The sequence below is a fragment of the Clarias gariepinus genome, chromosome 5, assembly GCF_024256425.1.
Source record: "Clarias gariepinus isolate MV-2021 ecotype Netherlands chromosome 5, CGAR_prim_01v2, whole genome shotgun sequence".
NCBI lineage: Eukaryota > Metazoa > Chordata > Actinopteri > Siluriformes > Clariidae > Clarias > Clarias gariepinus.
Window position 1 is genome coordinate 37,837,005 of NC_071104.1, and position 18,269 is coordinate 37,855,273.

Genomic DNA, 18,269 nt, shown 5'->3' on the forward strand with positions numbered 1-18,269 from the left:
CAAGAGGCTTTTATTTTTCATGTGCATTAACTCTTCCTTGAAAATACAACAAAGGAGAATTGCCGGACACGTTTTCCAGTTCTCTAACACAATCTAGGGCTAATTAGGACCTCAAAATTAGTGGTAAACTGAAGCAGTTCTCAGCAGTAAGTAATTTCAATAAGAATAAAGCAAAAAGAGAAGAAGAAAAGGAGAAAATGGAGGTGGGTGTGGGATGCAATACTGAATAGCTTTTTTTTTATTTTAAAGGAATATTTGCTTATTCAGATTGAACACGTGTTGAGGGGAAGTTTGCTTTGGCTTAGGTGGGTTTAAATTAATGTATCCTAACTCTTCTCACAGGTGACAAAAACATGATCTTGGTAATAAAAAGTGTCTCACCTACTGTAGGTGAAAAGGTGAGTTTTTTAGTTAGGATCATATAACAGCATTTTTCATACTTTATGCTTCTTATCTCCTGATTCACGCTTCACTGTCCATAACCTTTTTAAATTCAAAGCTTTCAATGATCTCTAATGTCATTCAGATCAAATTTGCCCAATTTACTGTAAATTTCACATGAAAAGACAAACCTGAAAAAGTGTATTATTCTAAAATGTTTAAAATATTGCACCATGAATTTGACATGGTTACAGACACTACTGATTTTTTTTGTTTTTTACCAAAAAACTATTTAAGCAACAATTTCTTACATGCCATATGCTTCTAAAAGCTTACACCAATTTTTGTATCAGTATTAAAACAAATATAAATAATGTTCATTTTTAATTATTATTGTTTGAAGCGAGACAGTATAACCCTGAAAAATTGCCATTTTTGGGGGACATAAATAAATCATCTCTCCAAAACGGCTAAAGTTTAAATTTTTAAGGAAGCAAGATTGGTCACTTTCATGTTGCATAAACTTTAGAAGTAGCTTCTTTGGCCAAACACATTTTCTGTATTATATGTATAACATAAAAAAAATTAAATCAGCACCAATACTGTTCTTTGGCCAAGGGCATTTATAAGAGTGGTTGGTATTTTGGTTGCAATTCAAAAATTTGTTATGATGGTGGAAGAAGGCAAATTAAATTTTAAATTCAAATCAAATTCTATTTGTCACATGTACAGTCATACACAGTACGATATGCAGTGAAATGCTTATACGACCGCCAGTGACCTTAAAAAATCAAAACTTATACGTAAAAAATAAATATAAATAAAAAAAACACTAAAAAAAATTTAACTAGTAAAATAAACTGTACAATAAGGGCATAATAAAAATATTACAAAATATAGAAATATAAAAGAAATATAGAAGAAAAAAAAAGAATATATATAGAGAGAGGAATTTGTAACATTTGAAAGTGACAATGGTTGTGCAAATATGCATAAAAAGTGTCTTATTAAAGTGTCTTGTGCAATGGTCCAGAAATGAAAATATAAATATATAGTGCAAGTGTGTATGAATATGTCTATAGTGTCCATGATTGTCCAGTCAATGTTGGGAGTTTAAAAAGATGTTATCAGTCTAAGAGAGCTAGTAAAGTGGATAACTTCAGACAGTGGAATGAAGAAGGCCAGGTAAAAGTGCTCCTAAGAGCTGGAGGTGCAGGTTCGAGTAGCTTCAGAGACGTAAAAAGGGCCACACCAACTGGAACGCTCCAGACAGTTGTGGTTTCAGAATTAAATAGATAGCTGCATCGCAATTAGAGGGCAGGACCAGGTGGAAGTGCTCCTAAGAGCTGGTGGCACAGTGTCAAGTAGGTGACTGAAGGGAATTAGGATGGGGTGGCCAGGTGGAAGTGCTCCTAAAACTGGGGGTACGGAAACAAGCCGACACGAGAGAGTGAGACCAAGGGAAGGCTTCAAAAAATGAAGGAGTGGGGTCAGCTATCAAATCGAAAACTCGGGATAGGGGCAAGTAGATGGCTTCTAAGAGCTGATGGTCAAAAGGGAAGTCTCAAGAGATACAAGGGTTAGGTAGAACGCAGCAAAAATGCTATGGGTGTAAGGTCAGGTCGACGGCTGAATACAGGGGCAGGGGGGCGGGTTTGAGGGCAGATTCCTGAAGGGGGCAGGTCTAGAGTCAAGGGCACCAGAAAGGTGAGAAGGCAGAGCTGAAACTAGAAGTTTTGCAGCTAAACACTCTACCTCCACTGATTTTGGTTTATAGTATAAGTGCATTAAGAATTTTAGAGTTAGAGGTTTTTAGTTAGAGGTTTTAAGAAATCGTAGAACTATCAGACAGGCTCATTTGCTTCATTCACAGCCACAGAGAGCTCATTATTTCTTTCCTGCTAGTGTGAGACATATTGATGTAATCTCCCAGGGCTTCTTTCAGCCAGTGGTGACACACCTGCTACTTGCACGAGCTGCCACTTCTTCCATTACGGCCGAGTCCTGTTTCGTTTAACTGTCAGTCACAGCACCGTGTCTCATGGCAGGACTCTACTTCTCACTCGGCCCTGTGCATGGATTATTCATTTGTCTCAGCGGGAGTAACCAGCGTCAATTAGCGCTTTAGTTTTTCCTTTCTTCGGTGAGCAGCAGACTTTCGGCCACATGGTGTGCATTATTCAGGGAGCTCCTGTCTTCACCCTCCATGAGCTCCGAGCCGTCTCTCGGCTCCACGCCACGACCGTCGCGTCCTCCTTGATGAGCTTTGGTCGCCTCTTGCAGTGAGGTACCACAAGGGTACAAAAGTAACCATCAAGAGAAGCCAAATTGTTTTGTTTTCTGTCTACTCCTTTATTTTTGTCCTTGTGCTCAGCTTAGCTCTCACGTTAGTGCTTGAGACTTAACAAATAAACATCTACTCACCCAGACTGATCAAAGTTTAAGGTTTTATATCAATACAGCCGTGACCTTTCTTTTATTTACATGCATTTAAAGCTAAGTAATATTGGTGGAAATAGATGCGACATGCTCAGGGATCCTCTAATAGCGGGTGGAAGTGGAAACAAGCAGGGACATTCATTAAATAAACAACAGCCACAATGTTGTCTCAGACTTTCTAGCGGCACAGATGTTATTTTTTTTAAACATGAACGAATCCCACATGTAAAACGACCTACACCAGCCGTCTCTAAGGTCCACAATTAACCAATAAAAGCAATAGGACAGCTCTTACCTGTGTTGGAGAAAATTTCATTACTTCACTGCAAATCCTCAAAGCTAAATCTTTTAAAACTCGACTTTCCAAAATCCACAACAATTTACTGGAAATCCTGAAAGTGTGACAAAACACCAAAGTAAAGAACAACTGAGGACAGGAAGTCAACGTACCAAATAAACCAATTGTAGCCAGAGTGCTAACCAGAAACTGTTTTCTTTGCTGCTAGAGAATAAACCGAATCCACATCGCCATCTAGTGGATTGAGTAGGCATAATATTACACGTTAAGTCAATGTTCACTGGTTTCCTTTGTTCAGAATAGAGCTGTGAGTCATGGGTGGACCATCGATTCGATTTAATTGCGATTTTCTACTAAAGCACACTAATGTTTTAACGTTTTATTTTGTATTTTATTTGCTTTATTAAGGAGCTACATTTATTTCTTACAGGCTGTATTACAATGCGTTACAAAGTAACGTTAGAGTACTTGGGTTACTTTTTTGATGTAACGAGTAATCTAACGCATTGGGTCCGCCATTTAAGTACTCAGTTATTTTTCAAAAATGTAATCCGTTATTTAGACAAAATATTTAGTAAAAGTCGTCCTACAAGCCCCGCCCCCGATAACCCGCCCCCTTCTGTTACTCCTGCTGTTATACCCCTATCTCACCTAGGCGGTTTAACTATGCCAGGACCGATGCGCGGAAAGATGGAAACCTAATCACAGCACCAAAACTTGCGGTAAATCAAGATGAACCGTACTTACAGCCACTGCGCGAATCCGCTAGGGGTATTAGTAGTTAACAGATTATGGGCCAAACTTCACTGAATGATGATGGTAGAATAATTATAAAGGTCTCAAATAAAACAACATGCATGAGGAACCACAAAGGAGTTTTAATTTTCTGCAATGGAAAAGTGCTCGAACTAGTTACTTTTATTAGAAAGTAACGCTGTAATGTAACTGATTACTTTTTAAAGACGGTAATTTTGTAATGTAATAAGTTACTTTAAAAAGTAACGTCCCCCAACACTGATTACAACTAGTACTAAAAATTATACTAAAATTATTAAATAAACGCTGAAACATTGTGTTACGTGTTGTTAATTGATTAAATGTCACGTCTCTTATAGTCTTTATTCCTGGCAATCTTCAGCTCCATACTCCAGTCCAGTAGGTGGTGATGTTGCACCAGCTAGTCATAAACTCGAAAGAAGAAATTTTTGCAGCTTTGCAGTTCTCACTAACATAAAAAGCCACATGTTTTTGATATTACTAACTTAAAGGTTCGGTTTCCAGATAACATCAGTTTGAACTACAAGGAGGTTTAAGGAGGGTCCCATAACACCATCTGATCGCTGATTGTTTTCTCAGACCAGCATATTATAAAGTTTAAATGTGTGTCCTAAAAGTGTTTAAAAGAATTTTATGAGCGATGTGAATCCTACAGGTGCATGTATAATATTTATCTGGTAATCGCCGGCATGTGGCCATGCGCTACAGCTGGCTCCTTCTTCCCCGAGGCGGAATGCTGAAGACTGAATAGCAATTCTGGAACACAAAAAACTCACACACACTCCTCTCTGTCGTTAAGATACATAACACACACACAGACTCAATGTGTATTTCTTTGGCGTTTCTGTCTGGGTTTCTCTCATCATCACTATCCTTCACCCTCTGTGCCTTTATTGCTCATTCTCAGGCCATTTTGGGTCGGTTCACAGGGTCACCTCTCTACTCATGCTGCATCATATCAGCCTTCACTCTGACAGCGGGGATCGATTCTGATCCGTCCGTCCCGCTGCGTTTTTTTGCTGCTGTATATAAACCACAATCGCAACCTACTGTGGATATACTGGAACATCAACAAATCAAAAATGCAGGAGCAGATCAGAAAACAGCAGCAAAACCACAATAACAAATAAATTCTTATTGAATATGCGCTTTGTTGATTAAACATGTCAGGAAAAAGTCCATAAATGGGAAGCGTAGTCCGCCATTGGAAGGTTAGAGATGAGCTTAGACTTAGGTTAGAGTTTAGGGACTCTCAGCAAACTCTTCGCCAATTCAGCAGAAATTGTAATAAATGTCTAGTGGCATTGCATCTGTTTCTCTGGGGATCCTGAAGGCTTGTGGCTTTATCGGACAGATTTCATTGAAGGTCCAGCCCTAGTCTTAGCTGAGTCAGCTTGTCTAGGCTTTTGTAGCTGATTCTGCACAATGCTTTAGTGGAGATCATAGTGAAAGGCCAACGTTCTTAACAATAACAATAAAGATTTGGCGTAATCTATTGATCCAACTGTGAAGGATCATGATCAAAATTGCAGCTGGATGGAAAACCAACATCCTACATCGCAGTTATCTGAGAGCTTCTGGGAGCAATAAGGCGGGTTAGTGTCCTCAGTGTACTTATCCAGTGGTGCTGAATTGCTGGTTCTCATTCAAAGGGTGAAATTCCGATTCTAACAAAACAAAATAGGGAATTTTGCATTCTTATGAATCTGTAGTGTTGTGCATGATACCACGACTATGATACTTGTTTACTTTAGGTCTACTGGTTTCTTCCCACCTGCCACTGTATGGACTGGTGCAGGAACAAGCATGTGCATGGTGGCCTGTGATAAACTAGTGTCCTCTTAAGAGTCAGGACGTCCTCAAGTCCAGTGTTCCCAGGTTAGATCTCAGATTCACTGTAACCCTGACGTGGATACTGTATGCCAAGCCCTATTCCAGAGCGATGGTTGCATTAGGGTATCATGCATAGTGTCCACTGTACAAGCCTCTGGAGACAGTGTTATGATCTGGGGTTGATCAGTTGCTCAGGTCTAGACTCAGTAACGTTATGAGGCATGTAAATAAAGTCAGCTGTTGATCTGAATGTACTGAATCACATATATGAAGTTTGTTTTTCTTCTCTGATGGCGCGGACCTACTTTCTTCCAGGACTCAGATTGTGAAATATTGTTCACCACATTGTGTAGGTATGAAAACTAAAGACAAAATTAGATATAAATGCTACAAATAAATGCTACTTTATAGAGACACAATCTTTTGGGGTTTTTTTTTTGTGCCTCTAATGCTTTTGCATCATATTGCATTATATCATTATCTGGCGGCTGTGTATAACCCATGTCGGCGCTTCACATATGATGCTTCATTACTTTACGCCTAACCGTCTTAGCAGCCTATTGTTAGAAATTCAACAAAGATGATTCAACATCCCTTTAGATAAGCTTTTTTTTTTTTTTTTTTTTTTTTAACCACAGGCAACACCAGCTCACTCTCCAGACCAGACAGTATTATTACCCTGCTGTGTTCGGAAACCTAGACACAAGGAATGGCAAATATGATGCGATCAAAATATTTAACTTAGAGAATCTGAGATGGTATAAAACCCACAGAGAATTTAAAGGCACATATTTCCTTCACTATCTAATTAGAGTCACAGTCTAAGGCACTTTGTGAGTTTTACACAAAAAGCGTTTTTGTGCCATTATCCAGCATCCATTCTTTTACATGACTGGGTTTCCTAGCGTCCTAGCTTTTGATTTTGGGCTTGTATAGATAGATGTTTGTGTTCAATTGTTGAAATCCTTGGAAACACCGTGTAAATGTACTGAAATGTTTGTATGAAACCAAACTTTCAATGGAAAAAGTTTAAATGGAGAGGATGGGAAAAAGGCAATAATGTGTAACTATTTGATCAGACTGACCTGAGCACTGTCGAGGATCTGGGTTCATGGAGTTTGCATGTTCTCCCCGTGCTTGGTGGGTTCCCTCCGGGTACTCTGGTTTTCTCCCACAGTCCTAAGACATGCAGATTAGGCTAATTGGCGTTCCCAAATTGCCCGTAGTGTGTCTCCTGGGATAGGCCTGGAATATTTGGGATGGGATGCTACATTGTTACTGTAGAACAGTTACAACTACTTTTCACTATTACTTTTACAAACAGTTACAATTGCAGTTACAATTACTTTTTTAATTTCTTTTTCACACACGTTGTGGAATTTACACACTACTTGGACTGTTTACAGTATATATATTTGATATTTTTTTTATATTTTCATATTCTGCTTTTAATTCTATGTTTAATATATAACTTTTTTATCCATTCTTTTTTATACTTTTTATATATTTATTTTGTTATTTAAGCCGCTAAAAAGACTTGTTTCTTACTTAGTCATTTTCAGCAAGATTTTAACAACTTGGTAATAAAATCTCCAAAATTAGCAAAGATGCCAGACTCAGAGTTGAAGCTCGTGGCACTGAGTCAATGAGACTTGAACCCCTAATATTCCGTCTGATCATCGCTTTAACCACTGAGCCGCTACTGCACCTCTGTTGAGAGAATGCATTTACTTTAAGCATTTCACTGCATATCATACTGTGTGAGATTCTAAATTTGAATGGCATTGTGGGTAATGTAGGAAAGAACTTAAAACAAGGTGTAACAAGTCAGTATTTGATGATCATAAACATGGACATTGAAATCCTTCATTGGACTCTAACTTCATTGCTAATTATGAATGCGATATTACACGTGTTTCTGTTTGGAATTCATTTTAATTCACCAAGCTAACACCTTCCAGATGAAGGCTGTGGTTACACGCGAACACAACATGGACCAGCCCAATCCGTTTCGGTCATCCTGTGGCGGTCGTTAGCAGAATTAGCAGAAAACAATGCCTTTGAATCCCTTTCCTTCAATCGCCCATTAATGTTTTCGAGCCCTCCTTGTAGAAGTATCCCACGCTGTAATCTTTGCCTTATCATATTTCAGCGTTCGACTTTGCCAGCTAAATTCAATCAAAAGCTCAGTCTTGTGTGACTACTTAATGATGACCTCCGCTAGTGTCTCTCCCAGCATGCAGATCCCCGAGGACGCCGCGCGATGACACTGAGGAGAAAAAGCCCGGAAACTGATTAAAGTATAATTAAAGGTTCTCGCTGCATACAGAATATCAAATATTCAAAGAGCATTCGCTTGACTTTCAAACTGCAGGGGGAAAAACACACACATACAGTACACACACACACATACAGTACATACACTTTATTTTCACATGCCGTAATCGTGCCTCTGCATTACCCTGGGTCTGTATCCTGCAGTCAGAACGGGACTTAAACAACTAGTAGTGAGACACTTTGACAGTGTTGTCGAACTCAATGTGCCAAATTCCCCTCAGCATAAGTGGCGCAGGACTGTATGGACAGGAGTTCAGCCTGAAAACACTAAACCGCCAGAGGCAAGACAACACCTTGTGTCTGTGTCTCTCCGTGTGTGTTAGTAAGCAAGAATTCGAGTTTTCCTGTTTCACCAAAAGTGAATAAATATCTGAAATTAAATCTGGTTAGCTGGCTCTTCGCCTAAACCAGAAAGCTGAAGCACACTTTCACAAAGACTTTCAATAGGATTACGATCTGGTTCATGTGCTTAATTCTTATTTGAGTTCTGGAATATATAATAAACCTCCATAGATGTGATAACCTGGTGATTCAGTACATTCAGGTGGTCATTTTATCACCACATAACGTTACTGAGTCTAGACCTGAGTAACTGATCAACCCCAGATCATAACACTGTCTCCAGAGGCTTGTACAGTGGACACTATGCATGATGGGAGCATCGCTTCATGTCCTTCCCTTCTTACCCTGACACGCCCATCACTCTGGAATAGGGTCAGTCTGGACTCATCAGGTCACATGACCTTTTTCCATCGATCCATAGTCCTGTCTTTATGCTCCCTACAGTAGCTCTCAAACCTAAACCTTTTTTTTCTGATGAGTCTCACTAACTAAGTGGTTTTCCTATGGACACACGGCTGTTTAGTCCCAGTCCTGTGAGTTTAATCCCACTTTGTGTGTGTTTTATATGGAAATGCTTACTTTCACTTTTAAACATAGCTCTGATTTCTACTCTCCATCCTTTTTACCATCCAAATTCATTAGGTGTCTTTTCATTATTATGATTATTGGACTATGATAGTGGCTTTCACTTACAGTACACACAGCTCTCTTAAGGTCCAGCCACAGCATTTCATTTCGGTTAAGATCTGGACTTTGACTAGGCCGTTCCAAAACCTTGATTCTTTCATTTTTCTGCCATTTTGATGTAGGTTTACTGGTGTGGATGGAATCCTTATCCTGTTGCATGACCCAGTTTCACTCAAGCTTTAGCTGTCAGACAGATGGCCTCACAGAGGAGTTCATGGTCGACTCAATGACTGCAGGATGTCCCAGGGGCTGTAAGTGCAAAACAAACACGAACAATCACGCCTCCACCGCCGCGCTTGACAGTGGGTTTGAGGTGCTTCTGCTGTAATGCTTTTTGGTTTTTACCAAACATGGCAGTGTATAACTCCACTTTGGTCTCATCAGTCCATAGGAAATTGTTCCAGACGTCCTGTGAAGTGGTTTGTTCAGATGCAGTTTTGTGGACCTCATTTGTGCTTCCATGATCTTTTTAAACAGAAGAGGCTTGCTCCCGGAAACCCTCCCAAACATGCTCATGCTTTTTATTTTTTGGGTTGAATTGGGTGAATGTGCTGGGATGTCCACTTCTGGGAAGATTGGTGACTGTCTCCAATGGCTTTCCACTTCTGAATAATCTTTCTCACTATAGAATGTGGAACTCCAAATAGTTGGATAATGGTTTTATAACACTTTCCAGATTGATGTGCAGCAACAATTGCTTCTTAAACACCATTGTCTTTCCCTTTTTGCAGTGTGTTAACACACCTGAATGTTCCAGATCAGCAAACTGCCAAAACTTCTGCTTTTATACAGTAGCAGTCTGTAGAGCTGCTGATCATCAGTTATTCATAGAAGATTAGCAACACCTGGCCTTAATTTACCCTCTTAAATCAAGTAGAGGCAGTTAGGGAGTACTTAGTTTTGCCCGCATGTTTTTTTTTATTTGTTTTTGTTGATAAAATAATGGTGAAAAAAGTTATAATAATGAGACCTGCTACAATCAGATGATTTTATTATGTTTTTACACAAAAAGAAAAACAAAGAATTAAAAGAAGGGACAAACTTTTGACTGTATTGTTACATACTTTATTAATGTATGCAATAATAAGGAAAAGCCTGCACTTGCGCCCCTCTACAGTATGTCCTAAATCCAGACACAGCAGGTATTTTTTTAGATAAATAATTAGCATTAATAGTATAACAGGAAAAACTACTGATATTGAAAATGTATCTGACTTCGCATCATGTTAAACTGTTTGTTTCCGTCCTTATCATAACCACTTCCTTTGACTTTATTTGATAAATGATTGATAGATCAGTACCGTAAGTTTATTTAACTTTGCATTATATCATCATTCTGAGCACAAACACATCACCTTTGAAGACTGTAAAAGTCAGACTGTGTTAGAGCTGTAATTTTTTTTTTTTTCCAAGGAAAGAAAGAACAAAGCTCACGCTGGGTTTATAGACTGGTGAAGCCAGTGCAGTCTCCCAGTTTGTGGAGCGTGTTCAGTAAAAGCTATCAGTCTCTGCGGCTCGGTTAACGGCTGGCGACTGGCGACTGGGAAGAAGGATCTCATCAGCGCCGCCAGGCTCTCTGGCTTTAATCGGATTCGCGCTCTCAAACACTCTCGAACAAATTAACCTCCGCTCGCTTGAGGAACGCTAAAGGAGTCTTCAAACTCGATCAGGGCAACAGAAGGTTGAAAAACACTCGGAGCTAATTGAAGCGATCTGTTTGGACCTTGGGAGAATTCCGCCGAGTTGCTTTTTGGGGAACGCTTCGTTCGCTTATCTGCTGGATTAATCAGCCTGCTTAATGAATGAGTTAATCTGCGGGCAGAGAAAAGCAGTGTTATTGATTAGGAAACGTACTCGTGTTGTGTGTGTGTGTGTGTGTGAGTGTGTTTGAGGGGAGCCTTGGGCTTAATTTGCACAATCAATCAAACAATTAATGGAGTTGTATGAAAGAATGTGGTGTGAAGCGAAACCAATGCAGGACCCTGATGTCCTGTCCTTAAGAGGTGTTTCAAACTGATAAAACTTTACTCAAACTAAACAAAATGGTTAACTGACCTCGAGTTAACCCTATCAGGTACACCAGCCAAGCTGTGTCTGAGCATTTACCCTGCCTGGACGATGCTACAGGACTGGCTGAAATAGCTATCTTGATTCATCAGAGGGTGTTGATTAATTTCCTACAACAGCATGACACGAGGCTATTCAATGTGCTTGTTTATTATTTCTATAATAACTTATACAGGGCCTTATGAGTACAGCAGACGCCCCGCATTAACAGATTAAAAATACACTGACTGGACAAAAACAGTAATGCACTGGAAGATTTCTTTGACCACCCTGGATTTTAGTTTTGATTACGGCGCACAATATGGTGAAAATGATTTCTCATGCGTCCAGAATCAGAACTACTCTTTCACATTTAGAGTTCTGGAATATATGATAACCTGATCATTCAGTACATTCAGGTCATCAGCTGACTTCATTTTATTGCCCCATAACGTTGCTGAACCTGGACATGAGCGACTGAAGCAGCCCTAGATCATAACACCGTCATAACACAGAGGACAAGTCTTAATCCAACTTAATTGGGGTTTTTTTTTGGTACTTGATGCAGGCCAATAAATTTGACCCTTTTAACGTGGGTTTTTTTTTTTTTTTTGGTGGCCAGTGTACATTTGAATTTTTCCCCTATTTATTTGCTGTAACATTCTGTAATTTATTTATTTATGTGCTCAATCTAATACTTTACTGTTTCTACAGTAACGATTCATTCCACTGGGATTTGCACCTGAACGATGGATGCTTCATATTATAAAGCCCAAAAAAAGTTTAATCACTAAAGTGGTGAAGTGTATTGCAAGGACGTTGTTATTTTATGTTTTATTTAACGCACATTTTTGATAAAATTATATTTTTTGTTTGCTCGCAACAGAATCACTCATTGTCTATACCGCTTTATCCTGTATATGGACCTGGAGTCTATCCCTAGAGACTTAGGGCACGAGGCGGGGTACACTCACTCACACACTCATTTACAGTACACACTAGAGGCATTTTGGGAACATCAATTAGCCTAATCTGCATATCTTTGGACTGTGGAAGGAAACGGGAAAACTTGGAGGAAACCCACCAAGCACACAGAGGTGGAAATCAAACATGGCCTGGAATCAAACCTGGACCCTGGAGGTGCAAGGCGACAGTGCTAACCACTACACCACCGTGCCGCTGCGAAAACAGAATCAAAGAGTGTAAAATTACGTGTACACGTCGAATTAATGTGCTGTTAAGGAATTTAACTAAATCAGGACATACTTGTATATGCTGGAAAAAAACCAATCGATCTCCTGAGTGGTATCAGGAACTCTGTTTTACACCCCTTTCACTGATAGTTTCTCTATAACAGGACACCACCGGGAAAAAACAATAAAAACACACACTGTAGAAAGTATTCATTAAAACCTCAGTAGTAGTACATGGTAATGGCGTGGATAGAATTGTTGCCTTACCGCCCCCAGGCCCTTGGTTTGCTCCTGAGTTCTGATGTTCTCCATGTGCCCTTCTGGTTCCCTGGAGTTCTCCTAGACTGGTGTAAATAAGTGATAATGTGCGTGATGGTAGTCTGGGAATAAATGTATTGTGAAAGCGATTGGAAATATCAAGGTAGAAAGTTTTCTCAGTACACCAGGAGCCATGATCGGACTGCCTGTCTGATTCACGTCTGAAACGCTGGCCTCCCCAGAACTCCTTTAATGGCTTCCCAAACATGTGGAAATGTGACAATTACTCCCAGCCAGGTGCAAGTGGGGTTGGTGGGAGATTGTGTGAACAGTTTCCACAGACATGCGTTTCTCCTGCAAGTTGGTGACACTGACTTTAAAAGATCACATGTTCCACTCGCTGACTCTTCACGAGAACGACTGCAGGATGATCATTCACAGACATACGGCCTTCACCGTTCAGATGTGGGGCGGCTAAGAGTCTCATCACCGTACTGTGCCTCTGCAAATTCACGAGAGAAATTTCATCAATTCGCAGTTTGACTTGAATGCCCCTTGCGTATCCTTTCACAGAAAGACATTTGAACAACCTTAGACTATTTCCCTTTGCTCAAGTAACAGGACACCAGGAGCATGAGATCAATGCAACACTCTGACCTCATTACGCCTTTAGGGAAACGCTAGCATCGCATGATCGGACCTGTTTCCTATCCGTATCTACCTGGCAGGGAGCGGTGAAGTTCCCCGTTCGTGAAGCGCTGAGAGTTAACATGAAGCTAACTCTAAATCTCATAACGTACCGCCACTCGATTGGGATTTCTTGGAAGGTGTGGTAAGCACGAGCGAGAAGTGAGAGACTCTGGCCTGATCGATGCTGCATTCTCCCCGATTGATAAACAATGGCAATCAGCTTTAAATTCATCAGGGAGGAAAACACTATTAACTCGCTCTGCTCGCCTTTATTAAGCCGGGGGATTTTTTTTTTTCTTCATTCCGAGTCGCTCAATGTCTCCCGCGAGTTCAGCCGAAAGCCTGGTTCAGCAAAGTGGCTAAATAAAGCGAGGGAATAAAAACAATTCACGAGAAAGAGGCGAAATGTAATGCCATTTAAAAGATTCATAAAAAAAAAAAAAACATGGTTTATGTTAATGAAAAGCAGAATTGAGAACGCTTATTACTTAGCATGATAATACAGTATAACCACAGCCTTACTCAACAGGGATTTACTGTGTATGTGTGTGTGTGTGTGTGGTGCAGTGCATAATAACCAAAGAGTAACGATATGTAGAACATATCTTTATACACACACATTTATTTATTAAGGAATGAACAGCTCTTGCTCCTTCTTTCTTACGGTTACAGTCACGCAGAGACTACGTACGTCATTTCAGCCTGAATAAACAGGCTACATAACAACACACACACACACACACCCCTACACGGAACAAATAATAAGAGGAATCCACAACCTATAAAAGGCTCTGGTGGTCCGGGAGCCCCCTTTAGGGCTAAGCGATAAACGTTTAAATGAATCCTACGTCCACTCCGCAGGAAAGTTAGCTGCAAATGAGTGTTTGAGAAGTTGCATTAAGGTTAATTTGGGCACAAGGCAGGTTTTAAACCCAGCGAGCGCCTTAAAGGCTGGAAACCTCCTTCAGGGGTGACGGAAACAGCGCCGCGCGGCTTCGCTTTGGACCGGAGTCTCGGTGGCGTGGATTCAGCAGAGGTCTCGGTGGGTGGATGGATGGGTTCGGGAGGCTTTAACCCTGCCGTCCTGCCTCCCGCTGGCGATAGTGGAAGAGACTGGTCGTGTCCAATTTGCTTGAATACTTAATGGCCTCTGCGAATAGCTTCACCACCTGCGAGAGAAAAGGTATTTAATTCCGAGTCAAGAAACCGTTTTATTACCATACAGCCATTTGGATTACTGACCATATATGGTGAAGATTAATAAGTATTTGGACACTTGCATCAGGCTTGCATTAGGTTCTCCACAACCTGCTCTTCTGCACAGCCTAATCCACTCATCATGAATTAGGGATGAGAGTCCAAATTTAATAGGATTTAAAAAAAAAAACGTTTACAGAATTGAAGGCAAAATATTAATGTTATATGTTTTAACATTCCATATATCTCTTCTCCTTTAAAGGGGACCAATTAAGCTAAATTCTCTTTACTATTCTATATATTATTTGATGAACAAAAAAAAAAAAAAAAAAACGCCCTGCTTTTTGCACATTTTTACACTGGCTGGAGTTTAAACAGGTCGATCTTACATTACAGCATGTGGCAGACGCCCTTATCTAGTGCAAATTACATCTCAAGGGCTGCAACTTGGTGGCGCTGGAGTTTGAACCTGGGACCTTCTGAACAGTAGTCTAATGCCTTAACCAGTGAGCTCCCCCAGCTTTCCTCCTATTGTGACCTCATAGAAGAGGAAACCCCTCCCCTGGCTGGCCGCTTTGCTCTGCTGTTCTCAGGAGAGGGCATGGCTATGTATGAGGCAATTGAGGAAACACACTTTGGGCGAGCTCTGAGACCTGTGTTAACTTGTCAAAGAGATAGTACAATAAGGGACCTTTGATTCTGAGTTCACTTTCGGTCTAATGTGGTGTCTTGAGCCTAAGTTGGAAAAGACGTAATATCTACTGAATAAGGAGTCTGGGGTATCAGCGCGTCCTGATGAACGGGACACGAGAACTAAAACCAACACAAACAGAATCAAAGTTGTGGAAGGCGGGACCAACCTGGAAGTTAGTGATAAGGGGGACGCCGTAGTCCACAGCCATTCTGCGGATGAGGAAGTTTTCCTTGACGAACTTGGTGTTGTTATTCGGAAGGTTCACCACCAGGTCGATATGGCCGTTACCGATCAGACTGCGGAAAAAGAAATGTCCAAAAAAAAATGACAAACACGTTTAGCTAATCTTTCACACAAAATTGCCATTGTGTTTATTTCGATTATTCATGCACGACTCGCACTTATCGCAGAAACTTCAAAAACAATGAACGTAATTTGCAAAAAAAAAAAAAAAAAAAAGCAGCGAAATAAATTGGCCTTAGGCACCATGTCCTCAGATCAGAATGCTAATCGAGGATTTGTGATGATTAGAACACTGATAAACCATCAGCCTCCTTTCACCAATCGTGACAAACTCCTACAAATCAGAGCCGTTAATGCAGGTTTTCAATGACTGGTGTCTGTGTTCAGGGTGAAAATCAGCTGGTGTGGTGTGTTAGAGACCCAGCTTTGCCCTTCCTACATGTTTTTTGTCAGCACCTCGAATGCCATCTGATAAAAATAAAAGAAGAAGCTGGCAACAATTACATAAACACAGAAAATGAGCACAAACTGATGCATTTCTAACAACTTTTTTTGCAGTTAGCTGAGAACTCGAAAAAAATCTTATGCCATGAATTATACATGAATAAGTACGTCTGGGATTTGTTTTTCCTGTCCTCGTGAAAAGAATCAACAGTTACAGGTACAGATGCCATTCTGTCCTATTTGGAAATTTAACTCTTGAGGATGAAGACAGTTCAGGAAGTGTTCGTACTTTTCTATCATCTCCAGACCAAAACCAAACTCATGGTCATGTGACCCATCAACAATCAAGTGCATCTTGTGTAGCCACGCCGCCTACAGCACACACTTATAGTAAAGTGTGAATCAATCTGTAATAAAATTGGGCATAAATAATAAACTTAACCTTATTTTTTTACATGCAGACAGTCCCATAGAAATATAGTCAAAGCAGGACTTTCGATTGTGCAGAATAACAGAACACAGTTCTGAGAGTTCAAACCCCCTTTATTTCTCTAGTCCCAGTGTGCCACTAGTACGCTGGAGCCATGATCAGACTGCCTGTCTGATTCACGTCTAAAACGCTGACCTCCCTGGAATTCCTTTAAAGACCCAAACATGAGAAAATGGCTTGGAGTGAGTGGGTAATGATTGTGTGTACAGTACAACGATTGTGTGTACAGTTCCTACAGACTTTTAGCCACAGTGAAACATCTGGACCGTGCAAACATTGTAAAAAAGGCCGAAGCGGCTTGGAGTTGTTACTGTGAACATTCTGATCCTTGAAAATCCACGGATTGTTGGATCTTGTTGCCAACTAGCGGAAGAGACGCATCTGTTTGTGTGAACTGTACACGCAATCATTCATCAACACCACTTGTACATAACATGAACTCGAATGGGAGTTATTGCCGCGTCCCCTGTACAGTACAGAACATCAGGACGCAGGGGTAAAGGGGAATCTACCCCGAGATACGACTTATGAAACTGGATGTTCTATAGTTTGGATACTGCCCCGACACCGTATTACATTACAGCAGTGCAGATACTGTACTTAGCAAAGCTTTACGGAGATACTGCAGTGTACGAATGCAACATGCCCACAGTATATCCTTTTCTCCATTTCTTTCTACACTGTAAGACAACAACGAAGGCGTCCAAAACACACAATAATCTCCTCTGAACACTTGATATTGAGATGTTTATCTGCTACTTCTGCTCTGTAAAGCTTCATAACGGCTCTAATCTGAGGTTCTGGTTGTTAATTGGTGATTTCTGAAGCTGGTGACTCTAAATGAACTTCTCCTCTGCAGCAGAGCTCATTTTTGGTCTTGCTTTCCTGTGAAGGTCTTCATGAGAGACAGTTTCATCATGGAGCTTGATGGGTTTTGCCAATGCACTTAAACAATACTGTTCTTGCAAGAACTGTTCCAGAACGGCTAACCTCCGTGTCCAAAAATAACAACTGACTGTTGTTAATTGATTACCTAATTTTGACATCTCCAGTATTGGGTTAAAATTTCGAAAATAAATCGCAAAACAAAAGACATTGAATCATAAGGCGGGTCCAAATTTTTAACTGGTACTATTATACTATAAATAAAATATGTTCTGTTGTTTTAAAGTTGGACTGTATTTGCAGCATTATTCCACCATCATATTATTAACATCAATTTAACATTTTTATTTTAGAAACAACACTGTCATGATGCTGAGTTTTATTGCAGACAAGGTTGCAACCTAATTGCAAACTTTTCCTTTTCACTTCCAATATATCACATGAAGCATGGGAGCATACTTTGGAAAGCAATTACAGGTAAAGAAAGTTGTATCTTGTATTTTTGTACAGTTAGAAATATTCATAAACACATTGGTGTATACACACGTCTGGGAAGGTCTTCATGGGAGACAGTTTCATCATGGTGCTTGATGGGTTTTGCAAATGCATTTGACACAATACTGTTCATGCAGGAACTGTTCCAGGAAGGCTGACCTCTGTGTCTTAAAATACCATCTGACTGTTGTCGTTGTTACATAATTGCCTAATTCCGTATGTGTTATTTTATAGTTTTGAAATACCCAGAATTTTTGTAGACTGTATATATATATATATTATACCTGACATGCTCTGTGCTATTTCGTTCATGATACAGTATGAATAGTCAGACATTTTAGTACTGACCTGCAGATAGTCGGTAAGGTGCTGTCTTTACTGTCCTCGCTGGGCCATGAGACCGGTGTCGTAGGCACATCGTTGGCATTGAGCCAGGCAGAGGTAGCTTCTGTGGCATAAAGCTATGGGCACGTGAATAAAAAGCTAGAGTATGCACATGCAATTTAATATTTGAAAATATATAAACAAGGACTAACAGGC

At 40.2% G+C, this 18,269-nt stretch overlaps 1 protein-coding gene across 1 annotated transcript in view; it reads right to left on the bottom strand.

Annotated features, from left to right (window-relative positions):
• Nucleotides 1-13,901: 13,901 nt before the first annotated feature.
• Nucleotides 13,902-18,269, bottom strand: part of cps1 (carbamoyl-phosphate synthase 1, mitochondrial) — a 70,136-nt gene continuing 65,768 nt past the window's right edge. The window contains exons 36-38 of the mRNA XM_053497132.1: nt 18,078-18,190; nt 15,339-15,468; nt 13,902-14,450 (exon numbers count right to left, since the gene is read on the bottom strand). Coding sequence (XP_053353107.1) covers nt 14,352-14,450; nt 15,339-15,468; nt 18,078-18,190 — 342 coding nt within the window. The 3' untranslated portion in view covers nt 13,902-14,351. The remainder of the gene's footprint in view (nt 14,451-15,338; nt 15,469-18,077; nt 18,191-18,269) is intronic.